General features: G+C 37.8%; 3 protein-coding genes across 3 annotated transcripts; all 3 read left to right on the plus strand.

Annotated features, from left to right (window-relative positions):
* Positions 1-750: 750 nt before the first annotated feature.
* On the plus strand, positions 751-3,326 carry LOC311285661 (endonuclease domain-containing 1 protein). The gene is made up of 2 exons (XM_084401434.1): positions 751-1,167; positions 1,667-3,326. The coding sequence occupies exons 1-2, from the start codon at positions 850-852 to the stop codon at positions 2,261-2,263; spliced, it is 915 nt and encodes a 304-aa protein (XP_084257560.1). The 5' UTR covers positions 751-849; the 3' UTR covers positions 2,264-3,326.
* A 2,539-nt stretch (positions 3,327-5,865) lies between these two features.
* LOC311285662 (endonuclease domain-containing 1 protein) lies at positions 5,866-8,219 on the plus strand. The gene is made up of 2 exons (XM_084401435.1): positions 5,866-6,567; positions 7,437-8,219. The coding sequence occupies exons 1-2, from the start codon at positions 6,262-6,264 to the stop codon at positions 8,043-8,045; spliced, it is 915 nt and encodes a 304-aa protein (XP_084257561.1). The 5' UTR covers positions 5,866-6,261; the 3' UTR covers positions 8,046-8,219.
* Positions 8,220-10,408: 2,189 nt separating this feature from the next.
* On the plus strand, positions 10,409-20,208 carry epob (erythropoietin b; the record flags this gene model as incomplete). The annotated part of the gene is given in 6 exon segments (XM_084400024.1): positions 10,409-10,446; positions 14,177-14,303; positions 14,383-14,481; positions 15,668-15,784; positions 15,786-15,830; positions 20,044-20,208. Coding segments are annotated over 6 exon segments (591 nt in total).
* Between the last annotated feature and the right edge of the window lie 994 nt (positions 20,209-21,202).

Here is a 21,202-nt window from a genome sequence, read left to right on the forward strand (position 1 = left end):
ATTAATACTATATTTATTTTTGTCATGGCTTTTGCTGTATGTTGCATGACTTTTTTATATGAGCAAAACTACGATTAGGATAAAAACAATTCAACATTAGAGAACAAGTGTATGAAGGACCACAAGTGTCATGGAAATAGTAATAAAGCATTTAATTAATGAATAACCAATTGCACAGTAAAAATAGGCATTAATACATTTGCTTACCCATTAATTAATGCAGTTCATTAAAATTAAATAATTAATTCATTAAAATAAACATTGTAAAGTAAAACACAATTGCAAAGTAATTCATTTTTATTTTTTTTAATGGGAATAAAAGCAATTATAAAAAAGAATGTATAGATTAAATATTAATCCATTAATAAATGATTAAAATTAAAAAGGGATTTACAAAAAAAAAAAAAAAACAGCATTTAAGTATAGCCTAGGCTACATCAATGAATTCGTAAATAGTGGAATTTCAAAATACAATTTAAAAGGGAAATAAGTAATTGAACCATTTATGTAGGCCTATGTATTAATATTTCACTTATAAAGTCTTTAATTACTATTATACTATATTGGCTAAAAGGCTTTTAAATTTAAGCCATCTTTATTTATGAGATCTTATATTTCTATATAACATCTTTATTATACCTTATATTTTATATATTATATTTCTGCGTAAAACTATTTCAGATAGGCTATATTTCATATTCCATAGCCTATTTAACGCTGGTGAGAACGTGCAGCGGCATGAATGTGGCGTCATGTGAGGAGAGTGGCGAGCAGTTATTTGACTATCATTGCAGTATGAAAAATGAGCACGCCGGGACACATTAAGGGGTTATTCAAAGGAGATTTCTAATGAGAGCGGTGTTTCATTTCAATGTAATGGATCACCGGACTGTTTTGCAGGTGTTTCTCTACTTTCTGCTCGTGACTGTGCGCTCAGAAGTGCAGAAAGATTTTTCAGAAGAATGCCGTGAATTTCTGTATATGGGCACCGCCCCACGGGGTCTGGAGAACCGGTCACTTAAAAAGATCTGTCAGCGGTACAACGGAATGCCTCGGTATGTCAGTCTGTACGATGTGGTGGATCACATCCCGGTGTATTCTGCCTACACCTTCAAACGCTCCGACGGCTTCAAGAAGGTTGACGTTCCTTGGATGTACGAGCCTCAGGTAATAAACAGTTTGGTGAAGTTGAACTTTAGTAAAGTTTTAAATAATCACTGGAATCAATAGCTGTGTAGTCTCGATGCATAAAAAAGGCACAATGTGAATTCTCTTCAACACCCTGCTGAGGAAAAAACAACAACACACAAACCAGCTTAAACTGGTTCTTATCTGGTCTCCCAGCCTGGTCTGTTGGCTGGTTTTAGATTAGCTTTGGACACTATTCTGGCGGTCAGACTGCCGAACAACTAAATCAGTTGAACACCATCTTGTAAACCAGCTAAAACTAGCAACCATCTTAGACTGGTTTAAGCTGTTTGTAGTAGGGTAAGTTGCTGGTTTAAGATGGTCTCCCAGCTTGACTAGATGAAAAGTGCCAAACAATCAAAAAATCTTAGGCTGGTTGTAGATATTTTTTTCAAATGGGAAATATTTTATGCACCTACTATTTAAATACTGTAATATGTTTTCTACAAGTGTATTCACTTGATTCATACGCACACAGCTCTCCACAACATCGGACTCTGGTGAGATGCAGCCATTCCCTCCAAATGTCCACGGCAGTTTTGCAGACACCCAGGCCATCTTGGAAGACTACTCAAACACTGTCGATTTCGAGCGAGGTCATTTGAACCCCGACGAGCACCAGGCTCACCCCGATGACAAGGCGGCCACATACACCCTGACCAATGTGGTCCCACAGGTCCGCGAGTTCAACATTGGCCACTGGAAACACCACGAGCACATCATCCGCCGTCGACTCAACAACTACTGCCGCGGTACGGCATACATAGTCACTGGGGTCACCACGTCCGGAAGGATGATCCGTAGATACAACATCGACCGAGTGGCCGTTCCTACCTACCTGTGGTCGGCATACTGCTGCGTAGACTACGATCACAACGCCCCGTTTGATGAACGATCCAAATTCCCGGCCTTCGCATCCCAAGGCCTCAACGAGAAAGGAGGACCGGAGGTCATAGAGATGTCCGTGCAGCAACTGGAAGATTTTTTGAAGAGGAACACCTTTGTGGACAAGAGGTTTCAGATTTTCTTTGAGAATTGTGAGCCTAACAATGTCATAATGACTGGCAAGACTTAGGTGTCTTTAAGTTCTTTAGAAAACCATTGACACATCTACAGCACTAAAAATTATTTTTTGGTTTAACTTAAAAATGAAGTTACCTGGTTGCCTTAAAATTTGGAGTTCATCTACATTTTTTATTTGAGTTAATACTATGAAGTAGATTGGTTTAATGAAAAGAAATGTCATCTGAACCACATTAATTATCTAAGTTGATTTGACAAAATATAAAAAGTTGTGATAAATTATGAAAATAATATCTGTGTAACATTCAAAAGTTTGGGGTCAGTAAGATTTTTGAATGAAGCCTATTATGTTCATTTATTTGATTAATAATGCAGTAAAAACAGTAATTTGTGAAACATTAATATAATTGAAAATAACTGTTTTCTATTTTAATATACTTTTAATTTATTCCTGTTATTCCTTTGCCATCCAAAAGCTGAATTTTCAGCATCATTAGTCCCAGTTTTCCATGTCCTTCAGAAAGCATTCTATTATGTTGATTAGATTTTTTTTATTTTTTTTTAATAATAATAATATTCTAATTTGCTGCACAAGAAATATGTATTATTATTATCAATGTCCCCAACAGTTGTGCTCAGTGTTTGGCACTTCTAGCGTACTCTCACATACCGGCACTTCTCACATGTTGCCGTTACTCTAACTGCCCACCTGACCCCAAACTTTTGGACGGTAGTGTATGTGCTTTAAAGAACCCAGATATTATTGGATATAACACTATTTACTTTTCATCCTTTTTTGTTGTTTGTTTGTTTGATTTGAAGGGTAAAATCTGTATCCATTTCTTTTAGCCTTGACTGGTAGAATGAAAATTTAAGTTTCAGAGATATTTTAAATCTACAAATGAAGAATATTTATTCATGAGAGGACAGAAATTTAAGATAAAATGAGAGAGATGTAATGACTATAACCATCTGGGGCCTCAGGAGTTTTATTTGGTCCATTAACTTCTTTATGAAACTGCAACAACTAATCTTTTCTCACTTGGTAATCATGTTTCTGACAATTTATCTGAATACTGTAACTCTTCTAAAATAAAAATTGACCACTTAATCTTCTCTCTGTGCTTGCAGTCTGTCAATAACCAATATAAAAAAAAAACATGAAAACATGGGTCTACAACATAAAAGGCAGGTGTTCTGGATAAATATTTCCAAAATCAACCAACAAATGAAGCTGATATCGAACTCATATTGCTTGATCAATTTAATATGTTGTTAGGGGGTAGAAAGAAAAGTTTTACTGAAGATAGTTTGCAGTTTCATCAGCAGAAGTCAGCTTCAAGACTCACACAGGAGTTCGTAGGCCGTCCCTTCACCAAGGTCTAAGCTATGTCCCTGCTTCAGGTTGAATGATTCTCATTGGCTAAGAAAAAGATAAACAGATAGACTGAATCTCCATCGATTATGCAGTTGAAACTCATGAAGTTAGGCACGTTGTGACCTTCCAGTTCTCAGATTTGGGTTGCTGGACGCCAACATGTCCAGAGCAACAACTCAGTCAATCTCCAATAATGCCAGTGGTTCCTTAACCTGTAACCAAGAAGACTAACACACACACACCGACACATAGCTTTTCCAAGGTTGGAAATGGCCAGGCTCTAAACAGGAGAGTCATCTCAAAACATCAAGATAATACGTTCTTTCTCTGAAGGAGAGCCAGACTTTTGTCTAACTGGAAAGTAAGGCTTTAACAAAGAAATGGTCCCTTAAACTATTGGCTTCAATGACCCCTATATGTTTTAACACGTTGAAGGCCTTTCTCAAAGTCCCCATTTCATTTCTGGAAGCCGGGCTAAATAAGCAAGCACTGTTACTGCATTAAAGAATGCATGAAAAGAACATTTCAGTAATCACACTGGTAACTACTATAACAAAGTAAAATCTCCAGAGAAGTCATTCAACTCATTTGATATTTAGAAGGAAAAATATTGATTAATACCTTGATTATAATCAGTCATTACATATCCATTGAAGCAGCAGTGGATTCCAATCCACCCCCTTCAATGTACACTGTCTACTGATTAAAAGTAAAAAGTTGCTTTTGTGTGTGCATGCAAGATAAACAATGGTATGAATATGAGATAGCTTGTGAAATATCAGATAAACTATTAAAAAGAAGGTGAGCGGAGCCCCATTTCTTCCTAATCCCTTGTTCACACAGGACACATAGACTCCATTCAGACAGGTTTATCACCTCTTCACACTCTACTGAGGACTGTTTGTTCTCTCACGATCGGGACTATAGAATAACCTGATTTACATGTTACAAGACAGCCGAGTCACCCATAAAGATGATTAGCTCTACAGAAAAGAGGACCTGCGTATACATTGTTCTGGGAATATGTGATAAGGTTTCTGCACAGTATTTGCCTGAACCATCATGTCTATCCCTCCTTTTAATGATTAGCCTACTCCTTCCAAAGAAAGCTGCTGGTTAATAAAAGTGTTTTTTATTAATATACGTATATATGTACGTTTTCTTCTTTTATCTTCTTTTTCTTCTTCTCTTTTTTTTTTATATATATATATATATATATATATATGTGTGTGTGTGTGTGTGTGTGTGGCCAGAACAATAAACTGCAGTGTCCGTAATGTAAGACATCTAAGACAGTGCTACAGGGACACAGGAAAAACAGCTGATCGTCCTTGCATTGCCAAGCCACGTGTAAATATATGTACCCCCAGATGTATTCGAGAACTTGCAAATGCCTTGGTTAAAGAGCAGGGCCAGACTTAGTGATTTAGGGGCCAGGTATGAGGCCCCATCACACCAACTATGTGTTCATTTACTTTCGTAACACTTATTCGCTGTCTCATATTTTGGAATATATTTACCCCTTCACAACATGTCTATGGAATTGTGCAAATTCAGCGATTAATTGAGTGAATAATATAGAAGTCTATACCTAACACAATATATAAATATTTTCTTGTATAATTAAAGGCCCGATTTCACAGACAGGGTTTAGATTAAGCCAGGATTAGGCCTTAGTTCAATTAGAGCATTTAAGTAGCTTTTATAAACGCGTCCTAGAAAAAAAGCATTACTGGTGTGTATCTTGAGACGAAACAATGGCACTGACATATTTTAAGGTTAGACAGTGCAAGTTGCTTTCAGCTAAAAATCAGCTCAAACATTTTATTCTGCATTTTAGTCTGGGACTATATCTTAAGACTTGTCTTTGAAACAGGGGGATAATGATTTTTATTTACAACCAATTTAATAATTTGAAACTAAACATTTAATCATTTTGTCATTTATAATATTCAGATAGCCAAGAAAAAACACCGAGCTCTTCTCTTATAATCACTAAAAACTCAATTCAGTTCATCGTGATCTCACAAAGTTATGTTAAAATGAATTAAGCTGTTTACACTGCACAATGATCTCTTATTTACATCGCGTCTACACTTTGTTTATTATAATGAGAAGAGGATTCACGAGCATGCAGAATTCAGTACTGAAAAAAAAAAAGAAAAAAAAAAAAACACTGGCGTTTTGAGCAGTGAGTGGATTATGACTAAATTAAACACCTCTGATTGGCCAATGCGTTCAAGAAATCAACAGACATGTCTGCGATTGGCTACACTGCTCACCGCTGCAAAACACATTGGAAATAGACACTTTCGACGCTCTTTGTTTAGTTTATGTCTCAGTTCTTAAATCTTTTGTGTTCATACAAATATTTACACGTTAAGAAATTTGCTGGAGAAAAAGCAGTTGAAATTGAGAGGGTGCTTCTTTCTCTAAAATAGCAACGTGAAAATGTGTCAGAATGTTACAGTGTTGTAGGCTATCCTTGTATCCTTCACCTGGAGGACAGGCGTAAAGCTGTTTCGCTCTTCTCGTTTAGGCAAAGTCTCACTAGTTCTGTTTTGCTTATCTAGTCAGAGCTATTCAAAGGAACCAGCTTCGACTTCCTCCCACTTGCTCACTCTATCAAAGAAACACTCGCGTAAGACCGTCAGTAAGCTCCTTTGACTAAAATGCATGCCTCAGTCATCCTTCTGGCCCTTGTCATCATAATGTGGCTCTCCGAACACCGGGGAACTGCAACCGTGGTTGACGACTTCAACCACGTTGAGAGATGCAAGGACTCGCTGTATATGGGCACCCCACCGCGCGGCTTCAGAGATGTCAGTCTCAAGAAGATCTGCCAGCGCTATGCTGACAAACCCAGATTCGTGACCCTTTACGACCCCAAAAACCGTATCCCAGTTTACTCTGCGTACTCCTTCAAGAAAACAGAGGGTGATCGGCGTGTGGACTACCCCTGGATGTATGAGCCTCAGGTATGACTCACTGCCTCAGGCAGCACACTTTTAAAACGAACTAATATCACAACTTTTTATCTTTTATCAAATCAACTTAGATAATGTGGTTAAGATAACATCATATTTTGAGTTACTTCATTGTATTACCTCCATTTTTTTATTTCAGTGAACTCAAAATTTTAAGGCAATCAGTTAACTTACTTTTTAAGTTAAACCAACCAACCAAAAAAAAAAAGGTCACTTTATTTTAAAGTGTCTTTGTTACACTGTAATTATACATTTAAGTACTGAGTAATATTAAGCAACTACATTTACTTACTGTAGGCTACTATAGGGTAGGATTAGGTTTAGGGTTAGTTGCATGTAGTTATGCATAATTTATAGTTATTACTTGTAACATATGTAACAATTACACTGTAAAATAAAGTGTTACCTATTAGGTTTTACAATCCTGTTCCCCATGTACATACTATGTACTTATTGTATGTAATTACAGTAATTGCAATAACTTGGTACTAACCCTGAACCTACTCCTCCTAAACCTAACCTAAACCCATAGTTATCTTATATTACCCAGTACATTCTTAGGAAAGTACACTGTGAGTACTGTAAAATAAAGTGCAATCAAATATTCAAATTACAAGTGTTTAATTTTTGGAATCCGATTACGTAATCCGGATTACATATAATCAGTTACTACCCATCATGTACATCATTTAGGTACACTTTAGTACTAATATGTACCTTTAAAGTGCGAATATGCACCCTTTATGGGCTACAAAGGTGTAGGAAATGGGGACGGTACCAGTGACACCTTTTGTAAGATGGTAATCTTACCATAAAAATCTTTGTTATGATTTTAATGAAGTGGTGTCCTACTTTCCCAGCTTGCAGAGCTTGATGGGAATGGGAACATGTTGCCGTTCCCCACCGGATACTTACACATGAAGTTTGAGGACAGCCAGGCGGTTTTGGATGACTACTCCGACGTGGTTCTGTACGAGCGAGGCCATCTGAATCCAGACCAGCACCAGTCAGACCCCCAGGACCGAGCGGCTACCTACACGCTCACCAACGTCGTGCCAGAAATCCGCGAGTTCAACATCGGTCCGTGGCGCCAATACGAAGAGCGCATCCGCGTGCGCCTCAACAACTTCTGCCGGGGCACAGCCTACATCGTAACTGGGGTTACCACTACCGGAAACATGATCCGACGCAACAACCAGGACCGTGTTGGCATCCCCGAAGATGTGTGGTCTGCGTACTGCTGCACCGAGTACGACCGGAACGCGCCACACGTCGTGCGCGTCCTCTTCCCGACCCAAGCGGCCCTCGCCAAGAATTCAAAGGAGGGGAACACAGTCCAAGAGCTCTCAGTGCTGGATCTGGAGAGTTACCTGACAAACAGAATGGCTGTAGACAAGAATTTCCAGCTGTTCTATGATAACTGCATCTCACCTTCACCTCTTCCTCCAAACCTTCATCATTACAACTGATCCTACCTGCCTTCAGCTTATAGCTTTGGTTGTGGTTTCGTTTTTCTTGCTTTCTTGTCTTCTTTCCTGTAGCTTCAGAGTTGAAATAACAACTAAATTTGACAATCTGCAGAATGTTACATTTAGTGGATTGCACTATTACACACTACTTCAAAAGCTTGGGGTCAGTAAGATAAAAAAAAAAAAAAAAATTGTTTTCAACACTGATAATAATAAATGTTTCTTGAGCACCAAATCAGCATATTAGAATGATTTCTGAAGGATCATGTGACACTGAAGACGGGAGTAATGATCACTAGAATAAAATATATTTTAAAATATATTCAAATAGAAAAGTTTAAACTGTTTTAACAGTTTTTTCCCCTCACCAAATGAATGCAGACTTGGTCGCATAAAATACTTTTTTCTAAAACATAAAAAAAAAAAAAAAAAAAAACTTACCAGCCCCTAACTTTTAAACGTTAGTGTATATGCCTAAAAATATTTTTAATTCATTATTCATATTTTGAGAATAATTAATGGGAAATTTATCATGCTACGCTTTGAAACAATGATTTTGTCTGTGCATTTCTTTTTCCTGTCAGCTCTGCTTACAACTATTTTATTGCTTTTATCTTAACATTAATCATCCCTTATATGCACAGAGTAATCGTGACAAAGTGCCTCAGTTTGCATATAAATGCTACGTAATTCACTGACACCACCTGAAGTTCTATAGTTTGTGTTTTTTTAAGGATGGTATATCTTTATAAAGATGTAAAAAAAAAAAAAACCTGACATGTCACATTTGTCCATCCTTGTTGTTTCAATATAACATGACTGATACAAACCAATAAAAACCTAAGGACAATAATATTCTAGTCGAATTTCATCATTACCCCCACTTGATCACAATTTTATCCAATTAATATCAGGATTAATTTTCAGTAACAGACACTGTATCAAATCAATATAACATTGTGAGAAACAGGAAGAGAATGAGTTATGAAGAGAATTGATTATCATTATGATCTCTTTAAATCAGATTAAGAAAACACAGTGAAAGTGTCTCCATCTCTCTTTCACCAATGTTAAGTTGATCAGTTGATCATTTTAGGATTAAAAACTGCATTTTGTCAGTTCTAGACATGCAGTCCAAATGTTCGGTCATCATTCTAAGGATGAAAAGGATAAAAATGGCATGGTAAAAGATGTGAAGAGTAGATGAATTTGGAAGATAGTTGTTAGCCTGTGCACATTTGCAGTGACAGTGGTTTATAAAGGGCCTTGAAAACTAGAAATGGTCATACAAGAACATCTGCCCACATCTTGCTGTTATTCTGTACGACCTAATTCCACGGTGATATATTCTGCCTGAACAACTAGCAATGATCCAGTTATATTTTCCCTTTAAAATAAACGGCTTCCGACACTTACAGAAAAGGAACTGTAAGGAAATGCAGTGATGCAGGTCACATATAGGACAAGTCTTTAATGATTGACCACTGGAAACGTAATACTATCTAAGTAAGATTAGCAAAGTTGGGTGATATTCCTTTCATTTCTTAAGGCTGTAATCTAATCTCAGAGAGACACAAATGAGGATGGATATGCAAATGAAGCTGACAAGGCTGAATAAGCCTTAACTCTCCTCTCTCTCTCTATCACATATTCTCCTTTGTATTCCTTTCTGTAAATTGTCTTTGGTTAATATTATTACTGTCGTTGTAATTTTGCGTCTATAGTGCCAGCAATGGTGAATGAACTCAAGGAAATACAAAAATATATGATTTTTTCTTTCTTAGCTGCTAGTTTCTGTGCAAGATGGAAGTACTATGGAGTCTGTTCTGAAAGACTTTGCACATGTGGCCCAATTTAAATGATCCCAGATCAGGAAAACACACCTTTGAATCAGGTGCCTTCTATCTCCCTAACTATTACAGAGCCTCAGGCCAGGGACTTTAACACATGTCCCTCAGTCTAAAATCAACATGGGGTCCAAATATACAACATCCGAGTCGCAATAAGGTGCTCAGAAGGCACTAGTGCTAAGGAAGACCCCAGGGCCCGGCCCATTATCCATGCTTGAGTAGTGCAACCCATTTCTACAGCTGTGACCAAACCTGGACCAAACGATGCATGGCTGGCTGTAGTTCAGTATTTGTACACTAGATGGTGCTGCTGTCAAACTAAAAACATACCATAATCTTGACATTTTTTCCAGTTAGAAGAAACATTTTGAATAAATCTTGAATAATATCAGTTTTAATAAGTTTTGGAAAATCGTAAAACATTAAATAATCGTATAAATGAGCTGGTTTAAGCTGGTCTGCTGTTCTGTTCGGTAGTAAAAGTCGGACTTAAGAACATTAAGCATCGTAAAAATGCATAATGTTATGCAAACGGATGCAAACGTTTTCAGGTAAGATTTTTATCAAAAGTGGAGCTAAATTTAAACAAAAAATTTGATGTCTCGGCAGTCTAGCGTTTGAATCCATGCCGGTCAAACAATTCTCGTTGCATTCCCTTGTTGTAGCTAAGAATAATTTTATTTTAATGTTTACAATATAGGCATATAAACTATTTTATCATTTTGCTTATTTTTTTTATATTTTTTTTGTGAAAACGTGATATACTGTCATTCAAAAGTTTGAGGCATGTAAGATTTTAAATTAGAGAAATTAATAGGCCGACTATTATTCAGCAAGGACGCATTAAATTGATCAACAGTGACAGCAAGGACATTTATAATGTTACAAAAGATTTCTATTTCACAAAAATGCTGTTCTTTTGACCTTTTTATTCAACAAAGAATCCAAAAAAAAAAAAAAAAGTATCAACGTTTCCACAAAAATATTAACTGTTTTCCAAATTGGTAATAAATAACGAAACGATATCAATCGATTGGGGATGTGATCAATCGATTTGTTCGACTTGAAGTAGCGCTTCGCAGACCGATCGGTGTATGACATCACTCGCTCTCGCGGTACTTTGATTTCATACAGATACACCGACCGATTGGTCTGCGCAGCGCTGCTTCAAGTGAACACACCTACTCACTTGCCAGTTGCCACCATCTACTGCAACCACACAACCAGCAGGAAGTGATTTAGTGAATGAATCTTTTTAGTACGCCTATACGATTCTAAATATTAGAGTCACTTGGACAAATTAAAGGGATCGTTCACCCAAAAAGTTAAAATTATCCAATAATTTACTCACTCCCAAGCCATCCTAGGTATATGACTTTCTTCTTTCAGCCGGACATGCGAATCTGCCATGTCTGTAAAAATGTCTGTAAAAATCCCCCCGAAAATTACCTACCGTATTTCAGCCAACACAGAGGGGTCCTCTGATAATACAGTCCCGTGTGAACCCCCATGTCTGTGATTTGGGCTGTTTTTCTGTGAGCCTATCGTTTTCTAAAGAACGTAATAACCATTATGGGCCGTTTAACAGTCCATTTTACGTCTGTATTAAAACTATATTAACAATAAAATCTCTCGATATGCTCTACTCCAATCCGATTATAGTTTTTCTCCAATAAAAACTATGAAGTGCTGCAAAAGAGAAACCAAACTACAGTAAAGACGTGATCCGGAAGCTCAACTCGGACCGTTGTCATGGAAACGTCAAATTAAAGGGATAGTTCACTTTGAAATTAATTTTTGATATGTTTTAGCTTAGCCTACCTCAAGGGCATCCAAGATGTAGGTGTCTTTGTTTCCGCAGTAGTTTCAATTTTGATATTTTTAGGTCAAACCGTTCTTGTCTGTCAGTCATATAATGCAGAACTATGGTCACTGGCTCAAAACACAAGCACAGAGTCCAAATTAAAACAATTCCCCATCTTCCAAATGAAACAATTCCCCATCATAAGTACACATTGATGGCCTAAGACACGAAACGAGCGGTTTGTGTGAGAAAACGAACAGTATTTATATCGTTGTTATCTCTTGAAAACAGCACACGTCCAAATGATCTGACGGCGCGGGCGGGTATAGATATATACATAGATGTCACCTTGGTTACGGTTTCGTTCCAATGAACTGCAGTAGCGAAGGCGACATCTAGTGTATACATCTATACCCGCCAGCGGGCAGGTATAGATATATACACTAGATGTCGCTTGGCTACGGTTTCGTTCCAATGAAATGCAGTAGCCAAGGCGACATCTATGTATATATCTATACCCGCCCGCGCCGTCAGATCATTTGGACGTGTGCTGTTTTCAAGAGATAACAACGATATAAATACTGTTCGTTTTCTCACACAAACCGCTCGTTTCGTGTCTTAGGCCATCAATGTGTACTTATGATGGGGAATTGTTTCATTTGGACGATGGGGAATTGTTTTAATTTGGACTCTGTGCTTGTGTTTTGAGCCAGTGACCATAGACCTGCATTATATGACTGACAGACAAGAACGGTTTGACCTAAAAATATCAAAATTGAAACTACTGCGGAAACAAAGACACCTACATCTTGGATGCCCTTGAGGTAAGCTAAAACATATCAAAAATTAATTTCAAAGTGAACTATCCCTTTAAGTATTTTGGCGCAACATGGAAGCTCTTTTGGAAAGCTTGGACGCTTTTTGTGGTAGTGTAACTTAGTAGTCTGTATCGTGGAGCATTTCTTTGTCTCACACGGCCTCTAAAAACGTCCATCCTGTAAGTAGGCTATCTCAAGAAATCAAAGTGTGAAAGAGTAAAAATGATATAAAATGAAATAAACCAAATAAAATGAATAGAAAAACAAGCCTATCGCGACGTTTCGGTATTTATAATACCTTCTTCAGGCAGGCTTGTTGTAAATATGGACAAAGAATAAAAGAAAAAGAAGATATATTATATATTTATTCAATAATATGATATTCTATCTATACTATATAATATATTTCTCTAATAAATTGGTTTTAAATAAGTTCTTTTTTTGAATTGCAATACTGCAGCACGATCTTCGTTTCAGCACGTTCAGCTAGTGAAGTGTGAATGGGTGGGCACACGCTGTAAAGTCCGTAAACTCGAGGGAATTACGAACATTTATTTGCCCGTGTGAATGAGCCACCAAAAACACATACGTCAGGGGGTAATTTCTTAATTACAGAGGTCCAGGGGTAATACTAATCCCGTGCGAATAGGGCTTTTGTATAAACTATAATCACTGGCTTCCAGTAACGGCTGTATGCGAGTCTAGTTATGGCAGAAGAGTGACCTCTCACCCGACGTATGACATGGGATGTAGGTGTAGCGTAAGCTTAGGTGAGATTAGATGCTTCTCGCGGTTCAAACAAATAGGGCTGGGCAACAAACTCAAGCTCCTCTTCTCTTATATCGAAATCCTCCGTCATTTCTCTTTAAAAATTCTCGTTTTAGACTTATAATTTGTGACCGCTGTTGATCTCGACTCGTGTACGGTCGTTACCTGAAGCCAGTGATTATAGTTTATAAAGTTATAAATATGGATATTTTTCTAACAAAAACGCATAGCTTTGCTTCAGAAGGCCTTTATTAACTCCTATGGATTACTTTTATAATGGATGGATGCGCTTTTTTGGGCTTCAAAATCTCAGGTACTATTCACTCCCATTATAAAACTTGGAAGAGCCAGGATATTGTTTAATATAACTCTGATTATATTCGTCTGTAAGAAGAAAGTCATATGCACATAGGATGGCTTGATGGTGAGTAAATTATGGGATAATTTCCATTTTTGGGTGAACTAACCCTTTAAACCCCATCAACACTACGCTGGACTGCCTTCCCCATGCACTTATAATGCTTTAAGCTGTGTCATGCTATTTTGAGCGGCGACCTCAGTATGAACAGTGTCAGTGACACAATGATGAATCAGAAGTGTTTAACCTCAAATGTGTAAAGAAATTGAATATGATTATATGAATGAGCGACTTGTTTTCGACATACCTGCCATGCAGTCTAAGGTGTTGGATTTAGGCTCCAGTCTCTCAGGAGGCTTGGGTTCGAATCCCACTGCTTCCATCACTTTAAAATCGCATTAAATATTGTGCTTGTGTAACTATATGTGAATACCAGTTCCAAATAAAGAATTAATTTCCAGATTTGGCACAATGAAGTTGCTTTGAATATGGGTACATTTTTCATCTATTTTTCGTCTCCCTTGTCTGTTAAGGTCTGGTGACGGTTTGGATAGTTTTGTGTGGCTGGGTGGAAACCAGGTCTCACCCCTCCGACCCATCTGCGACCTGAGGGTCCTGGACCATTTTGTTCGAAAAGCTCGAGATTCTGAAGTTATCATTGTGAAGTTTCTATAGTGATTCACGCAGTATGGCATGTTATTTTGAGAAACATCACTTCATCGGTCTCTTGTTCTCTCAGCGAGGTTGTAGAGGTGGCTGTGGAGTGATGAAATCCTACTTTGTTCCTCAGAGTAGAGTTGACTTCGCTGTTTGGGAACATATAGACGTGAGTCATAATGTCTATGTTTAAAATGATCAAATACAGGAGCATTATTATATTATATTCTAGTATTGGTCTATTTTATAAACTATTAAAAGGGTCATGAACTGAGAATTCAACTTTTCCTAGATCTTTTGACAGTTTAGAGTTCGTTATACTATAAAAATACCCTGTAAGTTTCAAAACTCAAAACTTCCTTGTTATTCCAAAAACTGCTTTTATTGAAACCAAGGCCAGAAAATAACAGGATCTAAAAAGTGAAGACTTATGACGTCACAGGGCCGCAAAAGACCACCTTTGCAGAAGATCATCAACGCCTACGTGATTGACAAAGGATTGATACCATTACCTTCCAAAGGATCAACAATGTGAATGTCTCAGCAGGGCATTATTTGTTTGTATTCGGTACATTTCACTGTGGATTATTTGTTAAATCAGTCGCAATTTCGACGCAGCTGCTTGCAAACAGACTTTTACGATATGGATCTGCCAGCAATGCCACAAACATGTAAGTAACCATGTTTATTCCAATGCCTGATCTGTGATCAGTGATTTCTGATGTGTAATCAAGTTCAGACAGATAATCTTTCTCTCAAACTCGTTCAATACTGTTTATGCATCAGTAAATTAAGCCAGTGACTAAACAATCAACATCACATCGTTTCTCTTAGTAGGATGAAAATAATCTTATTTAAATTGTGATGTAAATTGTGATTTAAAAACGCTCCCTTTCCAATCGCCCAAGCTGTCAATCACACAGGGCGAGTTTATCTGGACACTTGCCAAAACTTGTTATGAAATCAATGATGCTGTTACACTGCACAACGAAGCTCTTACTGTTTCTACATCGTGTTTGCACTGTTATTTGGTGAAAGCATTAGTGAGAGTGCAGAAACTGCATTGCAATGATGAGATCTCTTCATTCACGCGATCAACAGACTGTCTGTCATCTGCTCAATGCTCATCACTGCAACCTTTAATTTGATGGAATAGATTTAAATATAATGCTTTAATCAATAATTTTTCACGATTTGTTCATCTCAATAGATGTAATAGTAAAAACGTAGTAAAAGATTTCCACATGTAATGCTAGCTATTTCATATGCCAACATGTCAGCCAATCACAGCAGTGGGCGTTTACTCTGAAGTCTCACAGCAGACACGCCCCTTCAAACAGATTGTTCAAATCAGAGGCTAAAATCAGGCTGAAAAAAAAAAAAGCCTTTTATTTCATTTTTATTTGCCTGGACTGGCTCTGAGTACAGCGAAGAAAACAGTGAGCAACTCTTCTCTGGCCAGCACTCTGCATAACAAAATCAGTAAACATCCACAGCCTCGGCCAGATCCTGCACAGTCTTGATTTACAGGTATAGTAAGAGTGTCAGAGTGAAGTCTTGTTTCTTCTTGACAATTCTGACATTAACATCTAGCATGAGCCTCTTAGCTAATTTGGCATTCTAGGAAATAGTGCAAACGTGCAGTCTGCCCTTTAATTCCTCTCTCTCTCTTATGTTGGCTGCAGTCAAAGCGGCAGCATGATTCTGGGAAGTGCGTTTTGTTTCCCCAAAGCTTGATAGTTCAGTGACTGTGAAGTGTAGTGCTGTGGAGATTCATGTCTGTGTGTTTGCACTGCAGGCATGTCATAATAGCTGTCCATGAGTGGAGGGTGTTGCAATAGTAGCATACTAACCTTTTAAGGAACTGGATATTTTAACCTATTTCTGTCATGAAAGATGCAAAATGATTTTTGAAAATGAACAGCTCAGCGCTAGACATGAATTTTAGACATGATCCTTCAGAAATCATTCTGAAATGCTGATTTGCTTCTCAAGAAACATTTCTTACCCTCAATGTTGAAAACAGCTTTGCATAATATTTTGCGTAATATTTAGATTTTTTTCAGTATTATTGGACGAATAAAAAGTTACAGTATTTGAAATAGAAAACTTTTATAACATTATAAATGTCTTTAATGTCAATTTAATGCACTCTAATTAAATTATTTTAATCTTTCTTACCCCAAACTTTTAAATGCTTTTTAACACTGATACTAAGAAATGTTTCTTGTGCACCCAATCAGCTGAAAATTCTGCTTTGACATCACAGGAGTAAATACATTTTTTTTGTTTATTTTTCAGTTTGTGTGTGTACAGTTCTAATCGAAATTATTCAACCCCCTGAATAGAATCCCTCACAACAGCACAAATCTGCAAAAAAGGTGTTGTCTCAAGCACACCTGATGCAACTAATCAAGAGCTTCATTAGTTGCACCAGGTGTGCTTGAGCTAGAACACATGAAATATCTGAACTGGCTAGGCTCGTTGAGTATCACGTTTGACTGCATGTTAGAAATATGGCTGAAGGCGGGCGTACACGGTGCGAGTTCGGACACTCGGGAGGTCGTGAGATATCGCACACGTTGCAAATCAGTTTAACTGATAATCGCGTCAAAGCAGCTGGTACACAGCACGACTGTCCTGCACTAATTGTATCCCGAGCCGGCAGCAATCACGTGAGCTTTCGCGCTAAACACAGAGATCGTCAATGTTGCATGATGCAAGCAAAGCTTCAGATAGAAAAATGACAAAAATGTGTGTGCAAATGATTTGCTGAAAAGCAGAGAACAGTGGCCATTCCTTTCAACATAAAAACTTAAAAGAGAGAGAGAGAGAGAGAGAGAGAGAGAGAGAGAGAGAGAGAGGTGTGTGTGTGTGTGTGTGTGTGAGAGAGACAGTGTATGCGCACGCTGTATGGTTGCTGCCACTGAGGTATAGCCCCATCGACGTGGTTGTGTATGATTTGGCAATAGGGGACAGCTGGTGAAAATCGGGCCGACTCCCCGAATTTTTTAAACATGTTTAAAAATTATCGGGAGGTCGGGGAGGTACACGCTGCGAGCCGCGACCATGCGAGCATCACCGATTCCACTCGATATCTCCCAAGTGAAAAAAATAATCTGCGAGCTCGTAAAAACAGCAAAAATCGCACCGTGTACGCCCGCCTTTAGTCAAAAGAATCGTCCAAAAAGAGAAGAGAAGATATCATCGCCCTTCACAAACAAGGAACATGATACAAAAAGATAGCGAAGGCACTAAATGTTCCTAGAGACATCCTTGGAAGCATAGTTCACAAATTCAAAGTTCAAGGGACAGTGGTTACTCTACCTGGACGGAGCAGAACAAGGAATCTATCAACGGCTGCAGAAAACCTCTCGAGTGAATGCAAAAGACTTGCAGCAAGACTTGGTGGCAACAGGCACTGAGGTTTCAGCTTGCACAGTAAGGTGCGTACTAAACTCATGCCAGAACTCCAAGACACTCACCACTACTGACCCAAAAGCACAAGAAAAGCTCAAAATCATATAAATAAGCTACAGAAGTTTTGGGATTCTGTTCTTGGAGTGACGGAACAAAACTGGAACTTTTTGGCCCTATGGATCAGCGGTATGTCTGGAGGAAGAAGAATGAAGCATATGCTGAAAAGAACACTCTGCCTCCAGTTAAGCATGACAGTGGCTCTGTGATGCTCTGGGGCTGCTTTGCATCCTCTGGCACTGGAAACCTGCAGCGTGTGGAAGGCCAGATGGATAATCAGTATCAGGAAATCCTAGGAGAAAACATCATGCCATCACTGAGGAAGATGAAGCTTGAAGCTGGACCTTCCAACAGGACAATGAACCCAAGCATATCTCAGATTCAACCAAGGCTTGAATATTACTGAACTGGAGGGCATTGCTAATGAGAAATGGGCTAAGATTCCTCAGAAACGCTGCCAGAAGCTGGTGTTTGGTTAGGGGTTGAATAATTTTGAGACTGCAGAAGTCATTAAACGTGGCATTTTCAGTTGAATTTGGGGAAACCACTTCGAAACATTTGTTGTGTTGAGCTATTTTAATTACTTTTATTTCATTTGCATTGGGGGTTGAATAATTTCTATTACAACTGTATTTTTATTTTTTTTCAAAAACAAAAACTTTTTGGCTTTTTTGGGGTGGGGGGTGGTTGGTCATTATATATATATATATATATATATATATATATATATATATATATATATATACATTTAACCCTCTGGGGTCCTTTGGGTCCAAATGGACCCGAAGCGTTTAAATAAAAAAATGTAAAAAATCATAGCTTAATCGGAATGGTCCGACATTTGGTGACTTTGTTGGTACTTGGTATATGAACACCCAAAAAAATTGGGGACAGGATTTGAATAGTCTAAGTGGTTGTAAAAAAAATTGTCACACTCAGGACCTTCGGGTCCAAATGGACCCACCATAGGAAATGAATGGGAAATTGGCAAAAATGTGAAAATGCGTACAATCTACATATCAGCCACAATCCAGAAAAAAAGCACACAACAGTGAAGGGGTTAATCTATAAAACATCAAGAGTGCAAAACAGACACATCCACACACACACACACACACACACACAAACACACTTTTATACACATACACACTAATAAATTCAGATTACAAAAATCTGTTTTGAATTTTTAAAAATCACAGCTTCATCGGAATGTTACGAAACTTGGTGACTTTTATGGTATTAGGTATGTGAACACACAAAAAAATATTGGGGTCATGATCCAAGCACGTCACACTTCTGTTCTTTGGTCAAAAATGACCCCCATAGGAAATGAATGGGAAATTGTCAAAAATATGAAAACACAGAATTTTTTTGTGCATACAATCTACAAATCAGCCAGGATGCAGAAAAAAAGGACCCAACAGTGAAGGGGTGAATCTCTAAAACATCAAGAGTACAAAAAAAAAAAACACACACACACACATTTTTTTAATAATAAAAAAAAAAAATATATATATATATATAAAAAATGTCTATTATATTCAATGGGAAAAAATGGGTCATAATTATTGCATAAATATTAATTAAAATCATAAAATTATCTCAAAACACCAAAAAAGAAAAGAAAAAATATTATAAAAAACAAGTAAAAAAAAAAAAAATGATTTTTTTTTTATATATATTAATCCCGCCCTCCGGGTCCATTTGGACCCGAAGGTCCTGAGTGTGACTGTTAAACGAAGGACCCCAGAGGGTTAAAAATAAATAAAAGTCTTCAGTTTTGCAATTCAGATAAAGCAATATATAAATAAATAAACAAATAAATAAAATGTCAGTTGAATAGATAAATAATTGTATGTCTGGAGCAGACTTTGCTGATTTTATTGCATTCTAAATAAGTAATTCAGTCTAATGGTATTTTTCGCACCATAGTAAACCACGGCCCCAGTATATGATTCATTGCCGTCTGTAACAATGAGAATGAATTAAAGGCTGCATCAATATATATCAATCATCATCAGTGAACCATTCCCAGGGTGCTAAAATATAATGAATCATGCCTAAAATATAACACTAGGGTACAATACATGAAATGGGAGGGGTAACTAGCTTAGTAGCCAAAGCCGTTACCAGTAGTTGATTTTCACACTAGAAAACTGTCTTGGTTTGTTTTACATGTTAATCAGATTTTAGAGCTGCAATCTATCCATTTCAGACATTTTTGGGATGATCAATTTTCTCTAATTAATCGGTTCTGTTTCCGCAGCAGGCCAGGTCCACAGTTCTTCCAGATGATTCAGCTCCTGCCAGCTCACAGATGCAGGAGGTCTCCTCTCTCCCAGAACTTCTGCAGGTGCAGAGCAGTTTCCTGCGAGGCAAAGTCAGACTCCTGCTTTCAGCTGCACCAGCCTGCCAGCGGCAAAACAGCTGATTCGAGGAACTGTTTACAACAGTCACGCATACTCACAAACCAGGACAAAAACGCTTGATTGTGACTCCTTCCTCAATCATAAAGAGCTTATACTTTCCGGGTGCCGCTCTTCAAATGCTCTATTGCATTTAAAAGCCTGCAGTCATCTAAAGTATGCATCACGTGCAGAGTAAAGCAAAACGGTAGAGACACCTTGACGTATTCAAAAAGGCGTTCATGGCAGAGGAACCTGCGGAGGAACATATCAGAGCCCACAAGTGGACCCGTCGCAGGCTCAAAGGCTCATAGTGGTTTGGTGAACATGCTTGTCCGGCTGTATAAGGCCACCTGGACCTGGAAAAAGTGTCCATGAGACACTTTTATTTAATTATCTTTGCATGTACAGGTTTTCTACAAATCCATGAATTGTGCTGCTATTTGTTTTGTTTTTTAGGACACGTCCCTCTTTCTGAGATGTGTACGTTTAAGGTACGCAGGACCAAAGGTTTAGGGTTCAGCAAGGTTTGCCATGTGGACGCAACACTGTGAGGCTGCATATGCTTCCATCTACAGGTCAAAACAACAAGTTTAAATGGAACTGTAAGAATACATAAATAAAAAAACAAAAATAAAAAAGGTAGACAATTTAGGACAACAACATGCAAAGAAGGAGACAGGCCTGTCTGTATGTTTAATAGCCTTTTTAATGTTGTCCAGTTCAGATACACAACATACAGTGTGTAGTAGCCTGTATAGGAAATAGAAATATGAATTTCATTCTTTAGACCAGTTGCACAGTCCCCTCATCAAGCCTTTTTTACGTTGCTGAAATTCAACAAAATGAAACTCAACAGGTGCAAGTCTTTTTTTTTTTTTTTTTTTTTTTGGCGACCAAGCATTAATACTCAACAGTTGTGTTTATCATTATTTTTTTCTTTAAATCCTCTATAATACATAGGCAACCCAGACAAAAAGTATCACCATGTATGTCTGGTGAGAGTGTGCTTTATATGTC

The sequence above is a fragment of the Rutilus rutilus genome, assembly GCF_951802725.1.
Source record: "Rutilus rutilus genome assembly, chromosome: 25".
NCBI classification, from domain to species: domain Eukaryota; kingdom Metazoa; phylum Chordata; class Actinopteri; order Cypriniformes; family Leuciscidae; genus Rutilus; species Rutilus rutilus.